Source organism: Arvicanthis niloticus, chromosome 11 (assembly GCF_011762505.2).
Source record: "Arvicanthis niloticus isolate mArvNil1 chromosome 11, mArvNil1.pat.X, whole genome shotgun sequence".
Classification (NCBI taxonomy): domain Eukaryota; kingdom Metazoa; phylum Chordata; class Mammalia; order Rodentia; family Muridae; genus Arvicanthis; species Arvicanthis niloticus.
Genome location: NC_047668.1, coordinates 56,502,351 through 56,526,882, shown reverse-complemented (window position 1 = coordinate 56,526,882; position 24,532 = coordinate 56,502,351). Strand labels below are relative to the sequence as shown.

At 40.5% G+C, this 24,532-nt stretch overlaps 1 protein-coding gene across 4 annotated transcripts in view; it reads left to right on the top strand.

The window, feature by feature from the left end:
- Positions 1–24,532, top strand: part of Spast (spastin) — a 47,302-nt gene that overhangs the window by 21,126 nt on the left and 1,644 nt on the right. For all 4 annotated transcript variants that reach the window (XM_034514228.2, XM_034514226.2, XM_034514227.2 and 1 more), the window contains 12 exons: positions 5,860–6,047; positions 7,719–7,852; positions 8,084–8,177; positions 10,050–10,124; positions 10,867–10,938; positions 12,219–12,294; positions 12,618–12,709; positions 13,083–13,162; positions 15,627–15,669; positions 17,519–17,598; positions 21,146–21,216; positions 24,445–24,485. In XM_034514228.2, coding sequence (XP_034370119.1) covers positions 5,860–6,047; positions 7,719–7,852; positions 8,084–8,177; positions 10,050–10,124; positions 10,867–10,938; positions 12,219–12,294; positions 12,618–12,709; positions 13,083–13,162; positions 15,627–15,669; positions 17,519–17,598; positions 21,146–21,216; positions 24,445–24,485 — 1,046 coding nt within the window. The remainder of the gene's footprint in view (positions 1–5,859; positions 6,048–7,718; positions 7,853–8,083; positions 8,178–10,049; positions 10,125–10,866; positions 10,939–12,218; positions 12,295–12,617; positions 12,710–13,082; positions 13,163–15,626; positions 15,670–17,518; positions 17,599–21,145; positions 21,217–24,444; positions 24,486–24,532) is intronic.

Here is a 24,532-nt window from a genome sequence, read left to right as displayed (position 1 = left end):
CACACCAAAATCTACTTATTAATACAGTATGTTATTTATAGTATCTAGTTTTAAGTCAAAATTAATAAACATTCTGATTTTTTACTTTTTCTCTGAGTTCATACTCTAGCCTTTAACTCCTTTCTGTTTACTTCCCGGACCTCTATCCTCTATGATGCAAGCCTGGTCTGTTCTACGGTTCACAGTCTTCCTACCTATCTTTTTAGCATCTCTCTCTCTCTCTCTCTCTCTCTCTCTCTCTCTCTCTCTCTCTTTCTCTCTCTCTCTCTCTGTGTGTGTGTGTGTGTGTGTGTGTGTGTGTGTGTGTTTGTGTGCGCACATGCATGCCTGTAAGCATTTGTTTGCATCTGTGCCTTTGCACCATGTGTGTTTGTGTGTGTGTGTAAGCATTTGATTGCATCTGTGCCTTTGCACCATGTGTGTTTGTGTGTGTGTGAGTGTATGTAAGCATTTGATTGCATCTGTGCCTTTGCACCATGTGTGTGTTTGTGTGTGTGTGTGTGTGTGTTAGACCAGAGACTGGTGTTGGGTAGGTATCTTTTCCAATGACTACCTCTCATTGAATCTAAAATTATAGGCATGTGCTACCACACCCAACTCTTAAGTAGTTCCTTTGATAAATGTATAAACTGTCTTTCTAGTGTTTAAACTACCTTGAGCTGGGCATGTAGCTTAGATGCTTGCTATGCATATGTGAGGCCTTCAGTTTGATTCCACAGCATCAAATTATTTGGTGATACTTCCCTGGAATCTCACTCTAATCTCCCACACCTGTCTGTGGCTTCAGCGTCCTGATTTTGGTTTTCTCTATCAAAAGAAATTATATGAAGCGATGACTTGTAGGTAATTGCTGCTGGAGAACGCAGGGTTCCTCACGCCAAGCTGTGGGTAGTTGGCTGGGAACACTCTGGCTTCCTCCAGGCTGGAAGTTAGGCTCCACGATTCCTCATGGCAAGGCCCCAAACACAAGAAAGTCCATGGGTTTTTACAGGATTTAATGTCAAGGCAGATGGTGGATGGATCTGGATGCACCCCTCCCCCACCTCCCATAAAACTCAGGGAAGTCCTGAGTTAAATAGCAGGGAGAAGGGGGGAGGGGCTGGGGAGGAATGCTTAATTGACTCCACCCTCTGGCCTTCAGGTACCTCATTAGTATGTAAATCTCTCTAGGGCCTGAGGCCTGTTAATCAGGCCCTCTACCTGTGTCCTACTTGACTGAAGGGTGCAGGTTGAATGGAGATTAGACCTCCTGTCTGGAGCCTGGGTTCTGGGGGTGTGGCCGAACACCCACAACCCAAGAACCAGGATACCCTTCCACGGCCAGACAATGACTCAGTCATTGAGAGTATATACTGCTCAGGCAAAGGACTGGAGCTCGGTTCCTAGCCGCAATGTCCAGTGTCTCACAGCTGTCTGTAGCTCCCAACTCAGGGCATCCAGTGCTTTCTTCAGTGGTAATTGCAGCCACATGTATACCCTCCACCCCCATAAAACCCTCCCCCGCAATAATTAAATTTTTTAAAAATCCAAAAAGTTCTGGGCTGGGAACATGGCTTAGCAGTTAGGAACATTGGCTACTCTTCTAGAGGACCTAGCTTCAATTCCCAACACCTGTATGGCAGCTTACAAGTGTCTGTAATTCCAGTCCAGAGGATCTGGCATCCCCACACAGACAAACATGCAAGGAAAACACCAATGCAACATAAGGTAAATACATCTTTAAAAAAGAAAACCCAAACCCAAAAAGTGGACAGTAGTCAAGAAAGTCCCCCCCCCCCCTCGTGTGTGTGTGTGTGTGTGTGTGTGTCTTTGTGTGTCTGTGTATGTCTGTGTGTGTGTGTGTGTGTGTGTGTGTGTGTGTGTGTGTATGTGTAGGCTAGAGACTGGTGTTGGGTAGGTATCTTTTTCAGTTACCTCTCATTGATTCCCATTGATTGGCTAAACTCATTACCCAAAAAGCCCTGGGTCTGCCTGCCTCTTCCTCCCCTGTACTAGGATTTGTTTTTGGGTCTCATTTATCTCAGCTGGCTGTAAACTTGCCTGTGGTTAGAGATGGCTTGTACCACCATACCTAGTTTTATGTGGTCTTAGGGCACTTACCCAAAGCTTCCTGCATGCTAGGCAAGCAGTCTGCCAACTGAGTTACATCTCCAGCTCCAGACATAAGTTTTGGTGGTTGTTTCTTGATGTTGAATATCCAACCCAGGGGCTTACACATTCTGAGCAAGCTCTGTCTGGACTACTGCTATATTCTAAACCATTCTGACATTTGTTATTTCTCTGTTATTTTTTTAAGACATCATCTCTCTGCATAGCCCTGGCTATCTTGGAACTCAGTATGTAGGCAGGCTGGCCTTGAACTCACAGAGATCAGCCTGCTTCTGCCTCCTAAGCACTAGCATTAAAGAAGTGTGCCATCACATTCAGCCTGAAATGTCTACTTACAGTCTTAGGCTTGTGTATTTTCAGTCTGAAGAAATTATTCCCAGTGACGTTATCCCTCTAAAGTGACTGCCATTTAGCATTCTCCAGTACAGTCTTGTCTTCCCATGTTCCTGGGACACTTGATTGCCTCGCCCCTGTTGGTTATAGCTACTAATTCACCACGCCTGGGGTTTGGAACTTACATTGATGTACTGGACAACCTTGATCAACTCTACTCTACTTAGAAGCTCCCGCGTTTTGAGTCACCTTATAATCTGGATTTATGTTTAGCAATCATTATGGCTGTATCTAGGCTCTATCTTAGGTACATGACATTGTCTTTTAGATACCACATTTCCATTTTTTTTTTTTTTTGTTTTTTTTTTCCTGCACTTAATGCATTGTGTATATTGTCCATTTGATATTTGATAGTTTTTTTGTTTTTTACTTTAAGATTTCTTTATATGTATGATTGTTTTGCCTGCACATATGCATGTATACTATGTTCATGTCTGGTGCTCGTGGAGGTCAGATGAGGGTGTAAGATCCACAGGTACTTGAGTTATTGGATAGTGTGAGCTGCAAGGTGCTGGAACCAAACTCAGGTTCTCTGTAGTAGTAGCAAGAGGTCTTAACCGCTGAAATGTCTCCTTAGCCCCCTCCCCTTTTTTTTAAAGAAAAAAAAATATTTTTTATGTTTCTAAGTGTTCTTTTTGTGTTCCTTATAAATGTAATGCTCATGTAAGCCAAAAGATGTCAGATCCTACGGAATTGTGAGCTGCCATGTGGATGCTGGGAACTGATCCAAGTCCTCGGCAAGAGCAGTGGGGGTTCTTAACCACTGAGCCATCTCCTAGCCTCCTTTTATTAATATTAATTATATGTACAAGTATGGGTTTGCACAGGTGGGTAGGGGTGCCAGCAAAGTCCAGAGGGGTCAAATCCCCTGGGAATCAGTTCTTGGAGCTGGAGTTTCAGTTGGTTGTGAGCCATGCACTGTGAGTACTGGGAACTAAACTTGGGTCCTCTTGCAAGAATAGTAACTGTTCTTAACCGGAGAGCCATCTCTCTAGGCCTGTATTTGATAGTTTAGTGAATCTTGCATCTTAAAACCTTTGGAGAGATAGCAGTAGTTTCAGCTTCTATTATGATTAAAATAATTCATAGTTGTTTATGTTCTAGGGGAATGATCCAGGTAATCCAGACTGAGTCTAAAACTCTCCGAGTTAGCGGCCAGTGGTGCCGCACGCCTGTAATCCCAGCACTTGGGAGGCAGAGGCAGGCTGATTTCTGAGTTCGAGGCCAGTCTGGTCTATAGAGTGAGTTCCAGGACAGCCAGGGCTACACAGAGAAACCCTGTCTCGTAAAACAAAACAACAACAACAACAAAAAAAACCCAAAAATATCCAATTGTCAAAAATGTGTCATAAATGATCACAATATAATCAAACGCTCAGGTTGGCCTAGTATTTAGGCTATATATTCTGTTTGTCTTAGGATCCCGTTATTAGTCTCCCAGTAGCAACTTAAAGCTCATTCTCAGGGCAAGGACGTCAGTGTAAAATTCCTTGTACATTTTTTTGTCATTTTTTTAAATTATCAAATCATTTTTACTTTTTAACACGGGTTATAAACACAAAAATGCAGTGTGTGGGAAAGGGGATGACACAGGAGCATAGGTGTTCAGGGTGAGTACAGATATCTTTCAGAACAGGGTATCAGCTGGGTAAAGGTTCAGGGGCCTTGTACATTTTTTAAAACTTGGAATTTTATTTGTTTCAGATCTTATAATGATTTGGTTGAGATAAACAGTTTGGTTCTCCAAGTAAACAAACTGATTTCTTCTACCTGTTTAAGAGTTCTTAATTTCCTTTAAGGGTATTCAGAACCTTCTGCCTCTTGACCAATCTAAGTTACAGGGCAGTTTAACATTTTTCCCCTTTGTTCCCCATCCTGTTGAGAGGGTATTGCTATGTAATATAGTCTGAGCTGGCTTAGAACCCTGTGGGTAGACCAGGCTGCCCTGGAATTTGCAGTAATAGTTCCTGCCTCTACTGTGGAGTGTTAGGATTATAGGATTATATGTGTCACCCTGTCTGTTTGAGACAGGGTATCTCTCTTATATAGCTCTTTATGTTCTGGAACTCAATTTGTATATCAGGCTGACCTCAAATTTACAGAAATTCACCTGCTCCTGCCTCCTGAGTGCTGGGATTAAGGGTATGCACCACTATTCCTGGCTTGGTTTTTCTTTCTTATAGTTTCACACTCTGTAGCTCAGATTGGCCTAGGACTCATATGTAGCCCAGGTCATTATTGAAGGCATGGCAGTCTTTCTGGCTCAGCAAGAGTGCTGGGATTATAGCTTGAGCTGCCCTGTTTGCCTGGCTTGACATTTGCCCTGATAGTAAACATCATTAATAACTGATTTTTGTTTTATAAGAATATGAAGTTGTATCTTAGAAGTCGTGATCTTTGAGCATTTAAAAGCCTATTAATTTACTCATTTTATTTATTTAGGTATGATATACATACCACATAAAATACTTGGCATACTAAAGGCTACAGCTTTATACTCTTTCAGTTAAAGTTGGTTTCTCAAAACTTCCAGTGGGTATAAGTTGTAGTTTTTATATTTCATAGCCCTAAAGTGCCTGTCATAGAAGCATAAGAACCTGAGCATGCTTACCACCGGGTAAAAGCCGGTGTGAACTGCAGGACTGTGGTGACAGCCATGGGGTGAGGGTACTAGGAGCTCATTTGCCAGGCAGCCTAGCTCAACTGATGAGCTCCTGGTTCAGTGGGTCAGTTTTCAGATAGGAGGTTGAGAGTGCCTGAGGGAGATGCCAGACATCAGATTGGCCTTTGCATACACACACCCACACAGCACATATACCACACACAAACATGGACAGTCAGATGGTAGAGGGCTGCTATTTTTCTGTGTGTAGTGTATTCCTAGTGCCTTCACTGTTTTGTTTCTTAGTTATTTGGGAGCTTTATTTGTTTGGTAACTTTTTTATGTCTTACCTTCCCTAACAAGGGAAGTTGTTTTTACACAAATACGTTTCTTCATAAGAAAATAGAATCTACAACAGGGAAGAGTAAACCTAATAACCAATCCCTTTTCCCAATCTGTTCCTTAGACATCCTGGTTTTTTCTAACTCAGATCTTATTTTGAAATATTTCTAAATTTAAAAGCCTTTGATATGGGCCAGTGAGATGGCCCAGCTGATAGGGGTACTTCCTGCACAAGCTTGGTGGCCTGAGTTCCTCCCTGGGACCCACATGATGGGAGGTGAACCCAAAACCCTAATGTCTTCTGATTTCAACATTGCCATGATTTATGTACAATTATAAGTATTGTTAATTGTTATCTTTTATATTTATAGTCAAAGTTTCTAATCATGATGGCTATATTTTTTCCTTAATAGAAAGTGGAGCAGTTCCAAAGAGGAAAGACCCCTTAACACATGCTAGTAATTCTTTGCCTCGATCAAAAACCGTCATGAAAAGTGGATCCACAGGGCTTTCCGGTCACCACAGGGCGCCTAGTTGCAGTGGTTTATCTATGGTTTCTGGAGCAAGACCAGGACCGGGTCCTGCAGCTGCCACCCATAAGGTACTCTACACTAGTGAGTGTAATGTGTTTGAAAGAAGAAGACTTGGTTATGCTTGCCTCATTGTATTAGTTCTCTATAATACAGAATTGATTGCTTTCCACAGGGTTACGTATAACTTTAATTTGCAAAAACTATTTGCTAGTAAATAAAAATATTAATTTAGTTCCTTTGAGAATAATTAGGTATTTTATATTGTTTACTTTCCAAGCCTTTTTAGTATAATTTTGTATATGCCATCTTTTTAAAGATTATGTATAGTTTTTGACCTATATGTGTGCCTGCATGCCTGAAGAGAGTACCAGATCTCAATATAAGTGTTTATGAGCTACCATGTGGTTGCTGGGAATTGAACTCAAGACTTCTGGAAGAACAGCCAGTCTTTTTGGGTTTTTTTTTGTTTGTTTGTTTGTTTCTTTTTTGTTTTTCGAGACAGGGTTTCTCTGTGTAGCCCTGGCTGTCCTGGAACTCACTCTGTAGACCAGGCTGGCCTCGAACTCAGAAATCAGCCTGCCTCTGCCTCCCAGGTGCTGGGATTAAAGGCGTGCGCCACCACTGCCCAGCAAGAACAGCCAGTCTTAACCTCTGAGCTAATATCTCCACTTCTGTATATGTCATCTTAATTCTAGTTTTAGATTTCGGATTGTATCAATTTTATAACATTAAACGTATCTAGAATTTTGTTGTAATTTTTTTTTCCTAAGACAGGGTTTCTCTGTTGCCCTTGCTAGCCTAGAGCTGTCTCTGTAGGCTAGGCTGGGCTCAAAGTCAGAGATCTGTCTGCCTCTGCCTCTTGAGTGCTGTATGTTGTAACTTTAGGAAGAATCAAAGTTATATAACTTTTCTTTCAGAGTTTTTGGCTTTAAAAAATATATGTATTTATTTGTGTGTATTTGTGTGTGTGTGTGTGTCTGTGTCTGTGTCTGTGTGTCTGTGTGTCTGTGTGTGTGTGTATACAGCTGAAGGCCAGAGAAGAGCATTAGATGTCTGTCTGTTCTTTTGAGAAAGAGTCTATATTCCAACCTTAGGCTTGTATTCTCTTGGCTAGGCTGGACCAGCAAGCCGTAGTGATCATCCACCTTCTCTAGCCCTCAGAATTGGAGGTATAGGCATGTACAGGGGTACTGGGGTGTTACGTGAATGCTGCCACCCACACTTCAGTCCTTAGGATTTTGCAGTATAAGTTCTAACTGCTGAGTCATTTCTCTGTCTTGCCTTTGTCTTTTATCGTGACTGAATCTCTGGATAAAATCTATTAGCCCTCTTCACGCCAAATTACGTTCTATAGTGAATATAATTTTGAGCCAAATAATCTTTACAGTCTTAGAGTATTTTTTTCTTTGAGTCTGCTTCTGTGTGAGACTACAGGTAGGTATCAGATAACATCCTCAGCCACTTCCCACAGCACCTGGAGCTCACACACTGTGCTAGAGCAGTGCTCTATGAGCTCCAGGGAGCTGCCTGTTTCTGCCCTTGAGAGCTGGCAACAGAGCTGCTCCACTGCCTGCTCACATAGTGCTCGGTTCTTAGGTTGTACAGCAAGCATCCGCTAACCCAGCATCTCCACAGCTTCATAGTTTCCCTTGTTTTTTTATTAACTTCTATTAACATTTAGGGTGATTTATGAGTGAGAAGTCCTAAGTTGTTTCACATGAAATTTTGTGTCCTTCAAGGGTACTCCAAAACCAAATAGAACCAACAAACCTTCTACACCCACAACTGCAGTTCGGAAAAAGAAAGACTTGAAAAATTTTAGGAATGTGGACAGCAATCTTGCTAACCTCATAATGAATGAAATCGTTGACAAGTAAGTTTGCCAAGCATTTTAGCTTGTATTTATTTTTATTTATAAAATACATATGTGTGTTATATAATAAACATTTTGTTTGCTTTCATACTTAATCTTTATGGTTGTTTTGAAGAATTTTGCTAATAAGATTTCTAGTTAACATGAAAGTGACTGTGTTAGACCAGTCTGCCACATTTTAGTAACTAAAGAATATTTCTGTTGTGAAATTAACTGATTTGTATTTCTTAGTGGGACCGCTGTTAAATTTGATGATATAGCTGGTCAGGAACTGGCAAAACAAGCATTGCAAGAGATTGTCATTCTTCCTTCTCTTCGGCCTGAGGTAAGGATTATGTTATCAAATAATTAATTCATATTAAATAATTCCAAGCTCAGTGTTAAAAAAAAAAATATGTTAAAGCCTGGGGATGTACCAGGCATGCAGCTGAGGGAGCAGGGGGATCTGGAGCTTGAGAACTCAGTGTGGGTTCCATGGTGAATTCTGGGCCCGCCTGGGCTATAATATAGCATGACCTGTTTAACTCCTTCCTCACAAAAAGGAATTACATTTGTTATTGTTAATTTCTTAAAGGAGATGAGAATGAATGTAAGATATTCTGAGCCCATTTTTAACTTTTATGAGAAAAGTAGATAGTCATGATATAATTTTTATTAAAAATTTGAGATAGTAGAAACTGCTTCCCCTCCCTACCCCCAGGGTTAAGTTAAACCTAAGGCTTGCAAGTCAGATGGATACCACTCAGTCCTATCCTAGTCTCAAGATTTACAGTTAAGATCTTTGAACTTGCCAGAAGTGGTGGCACACACTTTTTAATCCCAGCACTTAGGTGGCAGAGGTAGACAGATCTCTGAGATCGAGGCCAGCCTTGTCTACAGAGTAAGTTCCAGCATAGCCAGGGCTACTATAAAGAGAAACCCAGTCTTTAAAAACAAAACCAAAAAAACCTTTAAACTTAAAATAACTGAACAAAGAGGGAAATTCAGGTAAAATAATTCTTTAGGTCTGAAGAACAAGTAACTATTTTTCAATGTGCTAATTTGCCAGGATATTAACAGATGGCCAGTGAATAATGATTGGGAATCTGCCTTATCTCATATTTGCAGTCATTAAAGGAAATGGGAAATCTTTAAGTTACTAATTAAAGTTTGGTTTGCTGCCTATGGCATTGTTATATAGTTTTTAAAGTCAACTAGCATATTGTGGCTCAGTGATACTGCAGGAAATCATTTTGAGTACCCATTTCTGGATCACAGTCGTGTCTTAGTGACTAGTTCCTCCACAGCTAGTGGAAGTCCGGCTGTGTGGCACATTGTGATGGACGTCCGGCCCAGTGGGTGTCTAAAGCATCTATGGCTGTTGTTCTCAGTCATTTGTGTCCTCTGTGGTGGTCATCATTTATGGACACCTACTAAACTAGAAGTTATTCCTGGGTATTGCTTTCCCAGTTCATAGGCTTTTCTTTTTCCTTTCTACTTGTTTTGTTTGTTTTTCTTTTCTGGATGAGGTTTCAGAATATTGTCCAGGAAGGTCCTGAAATCATGGTCTCTAGTAGTTCTCTCTCCTTCAGCCTCTTAGTAACCAGGACTGTGGACTCTCCACATCATGTCCATGTTTGTCTACTTAGTTAGTACTTATCATTCCAAGTTATAAAATCACCAGTTCGACATTTAAATGTAACCAGTAGTTACATTTTTGCTAATACTCATAAAATGAGAGTTAAGACAGAGACAGAAAACATTTGTCTTTTATGAACCAAATTTATGTCATAGGTCCGGCTAGGGTCCCTTGGTGAACATACTGCGGCTTATAGAATGAGCTACAGGGCAAGCCACAGATGATAATTTATAGGCTGAGTAGCAACGCAATAGACTGAATATTAATTAAAGACAGCTTGTTACAGAGGGAATCATACAATTGCAGAGCTAAAGAGAACAGCCATGAGGCCTGTTGGGTGGCACACACCTACCGCAGCATTTGGCAAAATCAGGTGGATCTCTTGGTTTGAGGCTAACTCAGGCTATGTGAATTTTAGGCAAGTCAGGGCTATGAGTGAAACACCCCTCCTGCATGCCACCCCCCTCCCCCCCCCAAAAAAAGATGTTTTTAGATAGCAAGTGATAAATACTTGATATGTTGACCAGTCTGTATAAGCTCTCTGGAGTCATAGCTGTAACCAACTCCTGTTTTATAAAGTTGTTCACAGGGCTCAGAGCTCCTGCCAGAGGCCTGTTACTCTTCGGTCCACCAGGAAACGGGAAAACAATGCTGGTAAGAGTGCCATCGAGGCTGGGGATTCTAGAGATACTAGGGATCGTGTGAAAGGAGCTGTATATCGTTCCAAGCATATTGTTTATGTCTTACTGTTGTGGTTACTTTCTAAGTTTTTTAGTTTTATGGAAACCCATGTATAACCCTCAATAGCATGCTTTTGGTTTTGTTTTGCAGAAGTTCTTTACTGAGGATCTATCTAATAACTTTTAGAATTTTTCCATCTTAACAAGTTTGCTTGACTAGTTAATATGCTATTGGTTTTCTTGTAGTGTCCTTTGGCCAAAGGCTTTTTTTTTTTATTTTATCTGAATACCTATATCTATATTATTCTTTTGCTTTGTAAAAACAGAACAGATATTAAAGGCATGGTAGCATACACCTTAATCCCAGCACCGAAGAGGCAGAGGCAGGAGGATCTAGTCTGCATAGTCAGTTCCAGGCCAGCCATGGCTATACAGTAAGATGTGGTCTCAAACAACAAAACCAAATAGGAAAAAAATAAATCTTTGTTACTGTTTAACTTTCCCTGGCCAGTATCTTCCTACCAAAGAGAAGAGAATCCCTCCCTAACTCCCCCTCTGAAAGAAACACAGTATGGAGTCTTTTCTCATAGCAGATGCTAGGAGTCATGTTTCTTTCATTTCTAGAGACTCTGTTGTGGTTCTTTAATGATCTGATACAGGCATCTTTTAAACACTCAGAATATTGAACTAATATATTTACTCTTCTGATCTTAAAGGCTAAAGCAGTAGCTGCAGAATCTAATGCGACCTTTTTCAATATAAGTGCTGCAAGTTTAACTTCAAAATACGTAAGTGTTCTTTTCCTAAATTTTTGTGTTTTTAAATTGTTGTCTTAAATACTATTACTTTAAATAAAATGATAACATTACAGAAAATTGTTTTTCTGTGGGTTTTATGACTGTTGTTTATGGATATTGAATATCAATCTTCATGGTTATATATAACACAGTTATATGAACTTTTTAACTGTTTTAAAATTAGAATTATGTTGTTGAATACTTTCATAGTTTGGTAGGCCTAGCTTAACAAAGTGCCATAAATTGGCTGGATCAAATACCAGAAATTTATTGCACAAATAAGTGGGATGTAGAAATACATATTTAGGGGGCTGAAGAGATGGCTCAGTGGTTAAGAGCACTGACTGGTCTGCCGGAGGACCTGAGTTCAATTCCCAGCAACCACATGGTGCCTCACAACCATCTGTAATGAGATCTGATGCCCTTTTCTAGTGTGTGTCTAAAGACAGCTGCAGTGTACTCATATAAATAAAAATAAATCTTAAAAAAAAAAAGAAATACATAGTTAGGAGTCTGGAATTCCAAGTTCAATGTTAATAGTGATAATACCCTTTGGGAGCCACAGGAGTGAATAAACATGTCTCTCCGAGTTTCTGATGGTATGCTGACAATCAGACACCAAGGCAGTTCAACACTGAACAACAAAGCACTGACAACAAGGCAGTTCTTGGCTTGCAGATGTATCACTCTGATCTCTTCTGAGTTCAGATTTCCAAGTGTTATAAGAAACACAGTCTCATCACTAGAGTAGAGTTGACTTTAATGACCTCAGCTGAATTTGACCATATATATGGATGCTACTTCCAAACGGAGTCTCCTTCAGAAATAACAGAGGTAGGGATTCAGTGTGTTTGGGGGCAACATAATTCAGGCTATAGTAAATACTATGACATCTACTTTAGCTCCCTAACATGGCCATCTGAGAGCTACCTAGTGTGTAAGAACAGAACTTGGGATAAATTGAATATTCCCTGCTCTTTGACTCCAGATCAAGATATGGCATAAGATTTTTTCTGTTTTACGTTTGTGTTTTGTTTTTTCTGTTTATTGAGACAGAGTTTCTCTGTGTAGCCCTGCTGTTTTGAAACTCACTGTGTAGACCAGGCTGGCCATGTACACTGTAGGATTGTGAAATAGTTCTCATTAAACTTCAGTTTGCAAAAGGAAATAGTATGTTTTCTAACACATTGTAATATATCATGAGATCATGAAGTTAAATTTTAAATTATGATCATTTAAAACTACAATATTGTTACATTTTATGTGTGTAGGTGGGAGAAGGAGAGAAGTTGGTGAGAGCTCTTTTTGCTGTGGCTCGAGAACTTCAGCCGTCTATAATTTTTATAGGTAAGTAAGTTTTCAGGACAGTGTTTTAAAGAATGACTTCAGTAGGATTTTTAATTTTTTTTTAAAATAATTTATTTTATGTACATTGGTGTTTGACTGCTTGTATGTATGTGTGAGGAGATCAGACCCCTAAAACTGGAGTTAGACACAGTTGTGAGCTGCCATGTGGGTGCTGGGTCCTTCGGAAAAGCAGCCAGTGCTCTTAACCACTGAACCATCTATCTCTCCTGCTCCCAGCAGGATTACTAGTAAGTAGCAAACTAGATGAATATCAAACTGACTTGCTTAGACTCATGTTAAACTCTTCCTTGTGTTGCTTCTAGATGAAGTTGACAGCCTTCTGTGTGAAAGAAGAGAAGGGGAACATGATGCCAGTAGACGGCTAAAGACAGAGTTTTTAATAGAGTTTGATGGGGTAAGTTATTATACCTATATATAACACACACATATGTACATATGTAAACTATTTATTTTATCTTGTGTGTTTGCCTGCATGAGTTTTTGAGCACCATTATGTGCTCAGGAGCCAGCATAAGATCCCCTGGAACTGGAGTTACTTGTGGCTGTGAGCTGCCAGACAGGTGCTGGGGACTGAATCAAGTCTTCTACAAAAGCAACAACTGCTCTTAACCTTTGACCCATCTTTCTAACCCCTGATTATATTTTTAACTATGGCAGTATTTTAATATGTATACTTTTCTATTAAGTGACCTAAACTATAAATACATGTATGTATAATGTCCCTCTTTATTTTATCTAAAATACTGATAAACCTTTTTGGCTTACAGGTGCAATCTGCTGGAGATGACAGAGTACTTGTAATGGGTGCAACTAACAGGCCCCAAGAGCTTGATGAAGCTGTTCTCAGGTAGTGAGATGCACTTATAACAGATTTATTTTTTGTGTTCATCTTCCATCTATCTCCTTGGCTGGCCTGGAACTCAGAGATCTGCCTGCTTCTGCCTCCTGGGTATGGGGACTAAAGGAGTGTGCTCCATATTCAGAATCTCACCTCTGATATTCCATACTCAGCTTTTTTTTTTTTTTTAAGATTTATTTATTTATTTATTTATTTATTTATTTATTTATTTATTTAATGTATATGAGTACACTGTAGCTGTCTTCAAACACACCAGAAGAGGTCATCAGATTCCATTACAGATGGTTGTGAGCCACCATGTGGTTGCTGGGAATTGAACTCAGGACCTCTGGTAGAGCAGTCAGTGCTCTTAACTGCTGAGCCATCTCTCCAGCCCCTGTACTCAGCTTTAAGCTAAATGATTTTCCTCTGTGTGTTGTCTTCTGTCCTAGTGTTGCTAGCTATAATAAATGAGGTGAGGCCTAGTATGTTGTTAAAACTATTCTCTACAGACCACATTTAGATAAATAATTTTTTGTTTTGTTTTGTTTTTTTGGTTTTTTGGTTTTTTTTTTTTTTTTTTTTTTTTTTCGAGACAGGGTTTCTCTGTGTGGCCCTGGCTGTCCTGGAACTCACTCTGTAGACCAGGCTGGCCTCAAACTCAGAGTTCCTACCTCTGCCTTCTAAAGACCTATGCCACCGCCACCACCACCTGGCAGCACACCTTACCATCTTGTTGTCTTTCGTTTGGAAGCTGATCAAAGCAAGATTTATGCTCTCTGCTCTTGTATGTTTAAACAAACTTAACCCTTCATGCTGGAAAACAAATCTTTGACTCAGTATTAAGTTCCTAGATTTCCTTTTCTCAAGGCATATGTAACATTACTTCATTGTTTCTATGATTGGCTCTTAATAGAGTAGACCTCTTGAAGCCATATTTTCATGGCCTCTTACACACACACAGCACCTGCTGAGTTCACTTGGTGTTGCTCCTGTGTGTATGTGTCTCAGGTTGACTGCATAGGATTGTATAATAGGGGGCACTGTCCCTGAAGGTTGTTTCTTCCTGTTTCAGCAGACTTTAATTACCTGTACCTCTTCACCTAGGCATGGGCCTTATGAGAGTTTTCCCATCCATATTGCATGTTAATTGGTGGTGTCATTTTTCAGGTCTTGTTTTAGGCAGTCATATTGAAATTTCATGGGTGCAGTTTCCCTGTCATTCTTTTTTTTAATTACATTTACCTGGGCTGGGGGAGTGTATAAGCATGAGAATTTGCATATGGAAATTGAAGATATCTTTCTAGAATCTGCTGGCTCTTTCTACCACATAATGTTGAAGGTCAAATTAAGGTCTTGGCGCCAAGTACTTTTTAATTTTCTGGTCCTGGTATCACCATGCAGTGCCACCCAAGTGTTTGGTGGTTGTGGTCACTGTCTGCCCTGTGTACTGCCACCAGCTGGAGCAACTCTGGACAGCTGATAGGCCTTGGCTACATCAGGGTTATATTTAAATTGCCTTTATTTAAACCTAATGAAGTACTGCATACAATGTAACAACTATATTTTAAGGTTTACTACTATTATTTTTAAATTATGTGTATGGGTGTGTTATCTGTGTGTCCTAGGAAGCCAGAAGCCAGAGGTCTAGGAACTTCTGGAACTAGAATTACAGGAAGTAATTCCTCCATGTGGGTGCTGGGAATTGAACTTGGAGCCACTGGAAGAACAGCTGGTGCTCTTAACCATTCAGCCATCTCTCTAGCCCTGTTCTGTAATCTTTCTTTTTTAGTTGTTTTCTGATTCAGTTAAACAGAAGGCTCCTTATTCTACTGGTTATGTCAGCTATTACTTGTTTTAAAATATCATTGCTTTTAAAATACACATGTAAAATGATAGACTTAATTTAACCATCTGTTTAATTAGAGACTTTTAAGAGAGAAGGAAAAAATAACAGCCAAGCCTGGAGACTCAGCCTTATGATCCAAGGTACTTGGAAGGCTGAGGCAAGAGTTCAAGGCCTGCCTTTACTTCAGACTAGGTCAGTGCCAACCTGGGCAACTTTTTGAAAATATGTCTTAAGATACAGAAAGAGGGCCTGCCAAGGGATTAAATCAGCAAAAAAGGGGTTATCTAGTATTCGTGAGGCCATTGGTTCAATTGCAGGTGAACCACTGCTCTAAAAGAAGTACAGATATCTTTTGATATTAATAACCAATATCAGTTACCTTATAGATTATACTTACAGCTTTTTTTCCTGTCAGTTGTTTTTGAGCTGAGTTACCGATAACTTTTTTTGGTTTTTCGAGACAGGGTTTCTCTGTATAGCCCTGGCTATCCTGGAACTCACTCTGTAGACCAGGCTGGCCTCGAACTCAGAAATCTGCCTGCCTCTGCCTCACAGGTGCTGGGATTAAAGGCATGCGCCACCACTGCCCAGCTAACTTATATTTCTAATTTGATTCGTTTTTAGGCGTTTCATTAAACGGGTATATGTGTCGTTACCAAATGAGGAGGTATGTATATTTATATTTCAACTTTTTACTAAAGTAAAGACAAGTACCATCCTGACAGTATTGTGTTTTGTAATTCTGTGGTGTAGACATTTTGAAAACAGTCTGTTGGGGTTGGAGAGATGGCTCCACAGTTAAGAATACTCACTGACTGTTCTTCCAGAGGAACAGTGCTCAATTCCCTGAACTCATGGGTGGCTTTCAACTGTGACTCCAGTTCCAGGAGATTCAACATCTTCTGGCCTCCACAGGCAGTGCATATATGTGGTACACATATATACATACATGCAAGATGAAAATAAATTTTAAAAGAAAAAGAAAGCTTGTCAATTTCTTAAAACCATAACTATGCTGGGTGGTGGTACATGCCTTTAATCCCAGCACTTTCGAAGCAGAGACAAGAGGGTCTCTGTGAGTTTGAGGCCAGCCTGGTCTATAGAGTGAGTTCCAGGACGGGGCTACACCGAGAAACAGTTTGAAAACTGGAAAGAAAAAAAAAAAAAACCAATAACCATAAACTTAAATAAGATCCAGCAATATCTGAATATTAACGAATATTAACTCAAGAGAAATGGAAACTTCCTCATAGGAGGGAGACATGCTCAAAAATATTAGAGCAGCTGTCTTAATACCTTCAGCGCGCAAAATATGAAGTTCACCAGCTGCTTAATGAACAAAATGAGTATAATTTAGCTCAGAAATTTTCTATTTAATTATCTATGGCTTGGGATGTAGCTCAGAAATCGAGTACTTGCCCAGCATGTGTAGGGTCCTAAGTTTGAAAACACTCATCAGCATACATATTACATCAGAAATATGAGCAAACCTCTAAAACAGTAAGTGAGAAGGGCCATATGCAAGCTAGTTATGTGTGATTTTATTTATTTTATTATTTTATTTACTTATTTTTCTTTAAAATGTATGTATATTAAAAGGTGATACATACCTTTAAAATAGGTATTTTGTCTGTTGTGTGTCTGTGCACCATGAGTGTACTTGAGCCCCAGACAGGCTAGAAGAAAAGATCAGATTTCCTGCAACTGGAATTGCAGATGATTGTGAGCTGCCATGTGGGTGCTGGGAATAGAACCTGGGTCTTCTGGAAGAGCAGCCAGCAGTCTTCACCACTGAGTCATCTCTCCAGCCCTGATTTTATTCCTTTTAAATTAAACATTTTAAAAAGACAGATTTCTAGAAATACAGTCAGATCAGTGGTTAGAGAGGAAAGGAGGTAGAAGTGGAGATTAATTACAAACTGCATGGGTGAACTTCAGGGGTGACAAATGCTCTAAAGCTTTAATGTGGCAATGGTTTCACAATTCTATATAATTAAAAGTTATTTGAATTATATAACTATAATGGATAGAATCTTTGCTATATAAAATCATACGTCACTAACCTTTTTTAAAAACATTTTGTTTCTTGGAGCTGGAAAGATCACTTGCTACTCTTGCCAAATGGGCTTGGTTCCCAGAACCCACATGGCAGCTCACAGCCTACTGCAATTCCAGTTTGAGAGAATCAGATACCCTTCTTTGGCTTCTGTGGGAACAAGACACATATACTGTACACATATATACATTTAGAGAAATACTCATACATACAAAGTAAAAATAAATAAATCTTTTTTAAAATTTGTAGTTTTCTAGTTCAGGCCTTTAGTATCCTTGCTAGTAATACCAGCCGCTCCAAGGGAGCGTTACATTTCATTATATTTAACAGGCACAAGTTGGATCCAAGGTAACAATCAGGAACTGATTCTAGCATATTACATTAGGCTAATTCTTAGTGTAGTAAATAACACAGGTCAGATTTTATAATTCTGTTATAATCCTTTAATATTTATTTCCAGACAAGACTACTTCTACTTAAAAACCTGTTATGTAAACAAGGAAGTCCACTGACCCAAAAAGAACTTGCACAGCTTGCTAGGTAAGTAGTTTCATTCATCTGATTCATTGTCTTATGGCATCTGTTTCATTTGTAAAGATTTTTCTTTCTGTGCTGTTTAAAATAAGCTAATATGAAATGTTGTATAAATAGACCATGGCGATGGTGATACATACATTTAATCCCAACTGGGAGGCAGAGGCAGGCAGATCTCTGTGAGTTCAGGTCCAGCCTGGTCTATAGCTCTAGTTCCAGGACAGCCATGGCTACAAGGAGAAATATTGTCTTAAAAAACAAAACAAATGTTAACACAACCTTACTTGAAATGTACAGTTCATTTTAACAGAAAACTTTTTTTCCTTATCATTTACTTCCTTTATTTTCTTCCTAATAATAAAATTTCTGTCTACCAGACCTGTACTAAATAGCTAATGACAATATTATATTCTTTCTATGAATGAAGTTTATACATGCTATTAAAATAATTTGAAAAGTAAAATCCCCTCATCGGTTGAGACCAACACAGATACACTCGTATATACTTGCTCTTTTATATGAAGTGGGCTCTCTTGTAACGTCGTCAGAAAACATACTTGTAAACACAGTGTTGAAGCTCAGTGCCGTGTCACACATTGTTTTTCTAGGCACTCGGGAGGTAGAGGCAGGAAAATCATGATTTTAAAGCCAACTTATGCTACATATAAGAGACCCTGTCTCAAAACCAAAAAGAGCTGTTAACATTGGAATAACAAGCCGGGCAGTGGTGGCGCACGCCTTTAATTCCAGCACTTGGGAGGCAGAGGCAGGCGGATTTCTGAGTTCAAGGCCAGCCTGGTCTACAGAGTGAGTTCCAGGACAGCCAAGGCTATAAAGAGAAACCCTGTCTCGAAAAACAAAAACAAAACCAAACAAACAAAAAACCATTAGAATAACAGCTCTTACTGCAGTGTTTTGCAGTGAAGGCCAGAGATTGGTCTCTATTCTGCCTCCATCAGAAACTTTTTATGTGGGGCTGGGGAAATGCTCAGCACCCACTGGTGGCTCTCAGATGTCTGAGCTGCAGGTCCAGGCAATCCAGTGTCCTTTTATCCTCTGTGGACAATAGTCATGCAGCTGGTGAACACACATACATGCAGACAAAACACATAAAGTTAAATTAAAACAGTTTGTTTTAAACAAAGCAAGATGAGGATTAGTCAGTGGTGTTAGAGCACAGGCCATTAGGACAGTGATCACTCTTAGAATTTCCACAACTTAAAAGTACCAGGTCACACCTCCCTGCAGCATTCCCTGAGAAAACAGTTAGATGCTGTCTCTGCTATGACCTGACAGTTCTTCATGATATCTGACTCTTCAGTGCTCTTCATCATACATGCTTTGTTGAATAACATCATGTGATGTTAAACTTCCCACGACTCCCTCAAGACCTACTAAAAAGTGAGATAAAGCCTTTGTCCTGGAGATATCTGAGAGACTCCTCATGTAGGTTCTCTGCATGACTGTGTCTCTGAGGCAGGTCTTTTCTCTGTCATTCCCTCTTAAGGAAGCACCTGTTCAGATTTTAAAGGGAGTCTCTGCTCTCCCAGAGAACCTGGGTTTGATTCACGGTACTCAGATGGCAGCCACAACCATCTACATTCCAGGCCCATGGGATCTGATGCCCTCTTCTGGCTCCCTATGGCACATTTGTGCCATCCATCCATCCATCCAAGCAAAACACCCATACTATTAGAAAAAAAACCCTCAAAACTTAAGTAGTTGAGTAGTAATTTCATAAGAATACCTAGTTCTTGGCTGGCAGTGGCAGTCTACACCTTTAATCCCAGCACTCAGGAGGCAGAGGTTGGTGGATCTTTTGAGTTTTAGGCCAGCCTGGTCTACATAATTGATTCCAGGACAGCCAAAGCTACACAGAGAAACTGTCTTGAAAAACATAAATAATCATCATCGTCGTCGTTGGGCGGTGGTGGCGCACGCCTTTAATCCCAGCACTTGGAAGGCAGAGGCAGGCGGATTTCTGAGTTCGAGGCCAGCCTGGTCTACAGGTTTACAGAGTGAGTTCCAGGACGGCCAGGGCTACACAGAGAAACCCTGTCTCGAAAATCAAAAAAAAAAAAAAAAAAAAATCATCATTATCCTTATCTTCATCATCCTCATTCTTAGGTACCCATAAAAAGGAGCATCTGTTGGCAACCCTATCTGCTGAGGCATCCTTCTCAGTGGGCCTCCTTTGTACAACTATCTTCTATGCCAAATACTTCTTTTTTTTTTCTATTCTTATTTAAAGAAATACACCTTTTTAGGTTCTACCTCACTAAGGGAGTGCTCTTTGCCAGTAAAGAGACTAAATAACTTACCAAATAAGTAATTGTGGCTAGACATGGTAGTGCGCTCCTTTAATCCCAGCACTTGGGAGATAGAGGCTACCAGGAGTCTACATAACAAGCCCTCCTTTTAAAAAAAAAAAAGTAACTGGTTATGGTATTGATTGGATACTAATGTCTTAGAAATTTGACCTTTCCAAGTGATATGTTTATAATTTAATGTGACCTGCCTCAGAGTACGTGATGTTTTGTATATGCTTGGCCCAGGGAGTGGCACTATTAGGAGGAATAGCCTTGTTGGAGTAGGTGTGTCACCGTGAGTGTAAGCTTTGAGACCCTCATCTTAGTTTTCTGGAAGTCAGTCTTCTCCCAGCTGCCTTCAGAACAAGAGGTGGAACTCCCAGCTCCTCCAGGCCCATGCCTGCCCGGATGCTGCCATGCTCCTGCCTTGATGATAATAGACTGAACCTCTGAACCTGTAAGCCAGCCCAATTAAATGTTGTCCTTATGAGAGTTGCCTTGGTCATGGTTTCTGTTTACAGCAGTAAAACCCAAACTAAGACAGCATACCTTATTCTAATGTAGAGGTGTCTTACTCTTCTGCCATTGCATATGACTTAGTCATCTGTAAGTGTGTTGGGCCTCCTTCGTAGCTGTGTTTGGATGTATTGTAGGCTCCGGGTTGGACTGGCATGAGGGAATGGTTCTCTAATGCTGAAAACTAGGTATGATAAGGAGCAAGCATTAGACTGTGTCCTTGTTATAAACGGGCCTTTCTGTGCCCTTAAAAAGTTAAACCTTGACACTGGAGTGATGGCTCTGCAACTAGGAACACTGGCTGCTCTTGCACAAATCCTAGGTTCAGTTCCCTGAAGCACCTACATAGGGTTGCTCACAACTATCTGTAAGCTAACTCCAGCTCTGAGAGATCCAGTGCCCCTTTCTGGCCTCTGTGGGTAACAGTCACACAGCTGAATGCATACATGAAACCAGGCACACATACACATAAAATAAATATATTTTTAAAAGAATGAAAAACAAAACTACTTAACTGTTAGCTTTCTTATAAACTGAAACTAGTGTATACTTGTTGTGTAAAGATTATTGTGTGCTCCTTCTGCCGGAACTTTTTATTTCTCTTACTATATAGTCAGGTTAGCCTCGGGCTTCTGATCCTTCTGCCTATATCTTATGAGGTGTAGGACTGAAGGGAAGTTTTAATCTGCAGAGAAGATAATGTGTTATGTCTTGCTTCCACTCTGCAGAATGACTGATGGATACTCTGGAAGTGATCTGACAGCTTTGGCGAAGGATGCAGCACTGGGTCCTATCCGAGGTGAGTGTGCAGCCATTCAAAGCTTCATGTTCAGTGTCTTGAGAGATACATAGTTTTACATTTTATGTTTTTATTTTGCATGCGCATATATATCTCACCATATACATGCAGTGCTCACAGAGATCAAAAGAAGGAAACAGATACCCTAGAACTGAGTTTACAGCCAATTGTGAGTTGTCATGTGGTTGCTAGGACTTGAACTCCCTTGACCACTAAGTCATCATCAGTATAAAAGAAATGGAGAGAAGCTGAAGAGATGGCTCAGCAGTTGGGAGCACTGGGTACTCTGTAGAGGACCTGGCTTCAATTCTCAGCATCCACATGGCAGCTCACAACTGTGTAACACCAATACCAGGGGATCTGACATAGACATATATACAGGCCAAACACCAGTGCAGGGACATAAAATGTTTTTACAGAGTTACATTGTATCACTGAAAAGCCTGATACAAAACAATGTCTAGACCAAAGGTCAGAAGACATTTTTTGTGAAACATATCAAAGTAAATAGTTTAGGTTTTCTGGAAAACATATGTTCTCTGTTGCATGTTTTTCATCTTTTCTTTATTAACAATCTTTAAAAACATAAAACAAGGTTGGCTAGGTGACTCGACTATTAAGAAAACCTGAGTTCAGTTCTCAGCCCCAGTGACAGGCAACTCAGAACTACCTGTAACTCCAGCTCCAGGAGGTATAATGTCTCTACCCTCTGGAGCATCTGCACTTGACTTGTACAGCACCCTCCATCTGACACTGCAGTTTTAGGGATCCAACATGCTCTGCTAGCCTTTGCAGGCACCAAGCCCTTATCTGGTAAACAGATATACATGTAGACAAAACACCCATACATAAAACAGAAGTAAAATGAAAGACTTTAAAACAGAATTTTAGACTCAGTATTCTGAAGTTCTAAAAACCTATTAATAAGAAGGCACACTGGCACAGGCTTGTAATCCCAACTATTTAGGAAGCTGATCTAGGTAACAAGTGCAAGGCCAACACAGACTACAGAGTGAGATGAAGGCTTGCTGCAATGTAAAAGAGAGAGCATCAGGGTACAGCACACTGACTGTGTATTGCCTGTCATGTCCAAAGCCCTGGTTCAGTCCCTAGTACTATAAACAATCAACACCTACAACAAAAGAAGCCTAAGGGCTAAGAGGTGACTCAGGTTAAAACCTTGCTATGCAAAATAAAATCCTCCTGTGTTTGAATCTCCAACATGCACATATAAAAATAGACATGATTCCACAGGACTGGGGAACATTTCCCAGAGTTTAGCTACCCAGCTAGCTTAGCCAGTAGTGAGTTCTAGGTCAGTGAGGTAGCTTGTTTTATGTTGCTGCTGGTGGCTTAGATTTATGTATTTACTGAGAGAGAGAGAGAGAGAGAGAGAGAGAGAGAGAGAGAGAGAGAGAGAGAGAGAGAGAGAGAGAGAGAGAGAAAGAGACAGAGAGAGAGAGACCATGCTTTTGTATAAGTAAAGAGGCCAGAAGAGGGAGTGAGGCACCCTGGTCTATCATTCCCTGGGTATTAATCTGAGGTAGCATGACTCTCTGAACTAGGTTCTTGTAACAAGGCTAGAAGTCTGCAAACCCTAGCAATTCTCTTAGTGCCCAGCTTCCTTGGAGCAGAGTGCATGCACAAGGTGCTGGGATCTGAACTTCAGGCTTCATGGCTGTGTAGCAAGTGCTGTTACTTCTCTAGCCCCCAAGGGCCTGTCTTTAAGGAATAAGGCAAAGAGCAATAAAAGGTGACACCAGACATCCTGTGCAGAAGACCTGAGTGCACAGTTGGCACCCACACACGTGTATGATGGCTCACATGTACATACCAAAAATAACATATTGAGAATAAATGGAAAAAACAGAAACACTAAAGCTGGCTGTGTGGAATCCAAGGGAGCAAGGGAAGTTCTTAAGAACACTGAGATTAAGACTGTGTGCGTGCGCGCACGTGTGTGTGTGTGTGTGTGTGTGTGTGTGTGTGTGTGTGTGTGTGTGTTTGTGTGTATCTCCAGGCGGTAGTGGTGCACACGTTTAATACCAGCACTCAGGAGGCAGAAGCAGATGGATTCCCAGGTTTGAAGCCAGCCTAGTCTACGGGTGAATTCCAGGACAGCCAGGGATACACGGAGAAACTCTGTCCCAAAAAATTACAAAACCCCAAAAACATAGTATATGTAGGCAAATGCGATACCACAGATATGTTACCAAGCCCAAGTCTTGGTCCTATACTGATTCCCAGTCCTTGTCAGGAACCCCACATTTGTGTAAGAGATACCTCTTAACCTCCCAAAGACAAGCCCCCACGGGGTGGAGGGTCCTCAAAGACAGAAATACCTTCATCTCTTCAAACTCCTCAAAGTGAGAACCGCCCACCCCCCCAAAAAACTGAGGGACTGGTCTTGCCTCAGCACATTCATTCTTTCAGTCTCTCAGGAATAAGACCCTGAAGGCTGGAAACCATCACAATGGAGATACCTCCACCTCCTAGAGGCAGTTATCCAAAGGGTCAGTCTCAGTTGGCTTCTCAACAAGTGTTGCATGGTGTACATACAATGGATGCCAGAAAAATAAAGCCAGCCCCCTGGTGTTCCTTCTTTACTGATCGGAACATTACTTACAAGCAGTGATGCTCCAGGGAGATGGTAACTGATCGGATTTGGGTTGCTGATTTATTTGTTTCAGCCTCCATGCTGCTTTCAAAGCACCAACTGAACAGTGGATGAGACTTTTGTTTTTAGTCAAAAATAGAACTGGGAAGTAGAGGCTAGAGGAATGGCTCAGTGGTTAAGAGCACTTTGGTGCTTTTCAATAGGACCCAGGTTCAATTTCCAACACCCATATGGTGGCTCTCAAACATCTGTAACATGTAAGGCTCATGCATGCTGGGATAATCTGCCGCTGAGCCACAGCCTCGGTCTCCTTTGTATGTTACAGAAATTTAGTAATTAGAAAAGTGTAGTTATGAAGAAAACAAAATTTCTAATTAAAAAAAAAATCTAGCAGCTGGAAAGGTGACTCAAAGTGGTGGGATTAAAGTGTGTGCTACCACTGCCTAGCCAGAGTAGTATTCTTTTGAAAGCATTTGTAAGTTTTGTGTGTTCTCTTTTTGACTTTAAGGATTTGTATTACATAGGTACCATTAGATCATTGTACTCACATTTGCCAATAAGAAACTTGAACTTCAAAATGTTTTTTTAAGTGTGTGACTTATGTTTTACAGAACTGAAACCAGAGCAGGTGAAGAATATGTCTGCCAGTGAGGTACATGCTACTTTATTACTACTTTGTTTTCATTTGGATCCCCTAAA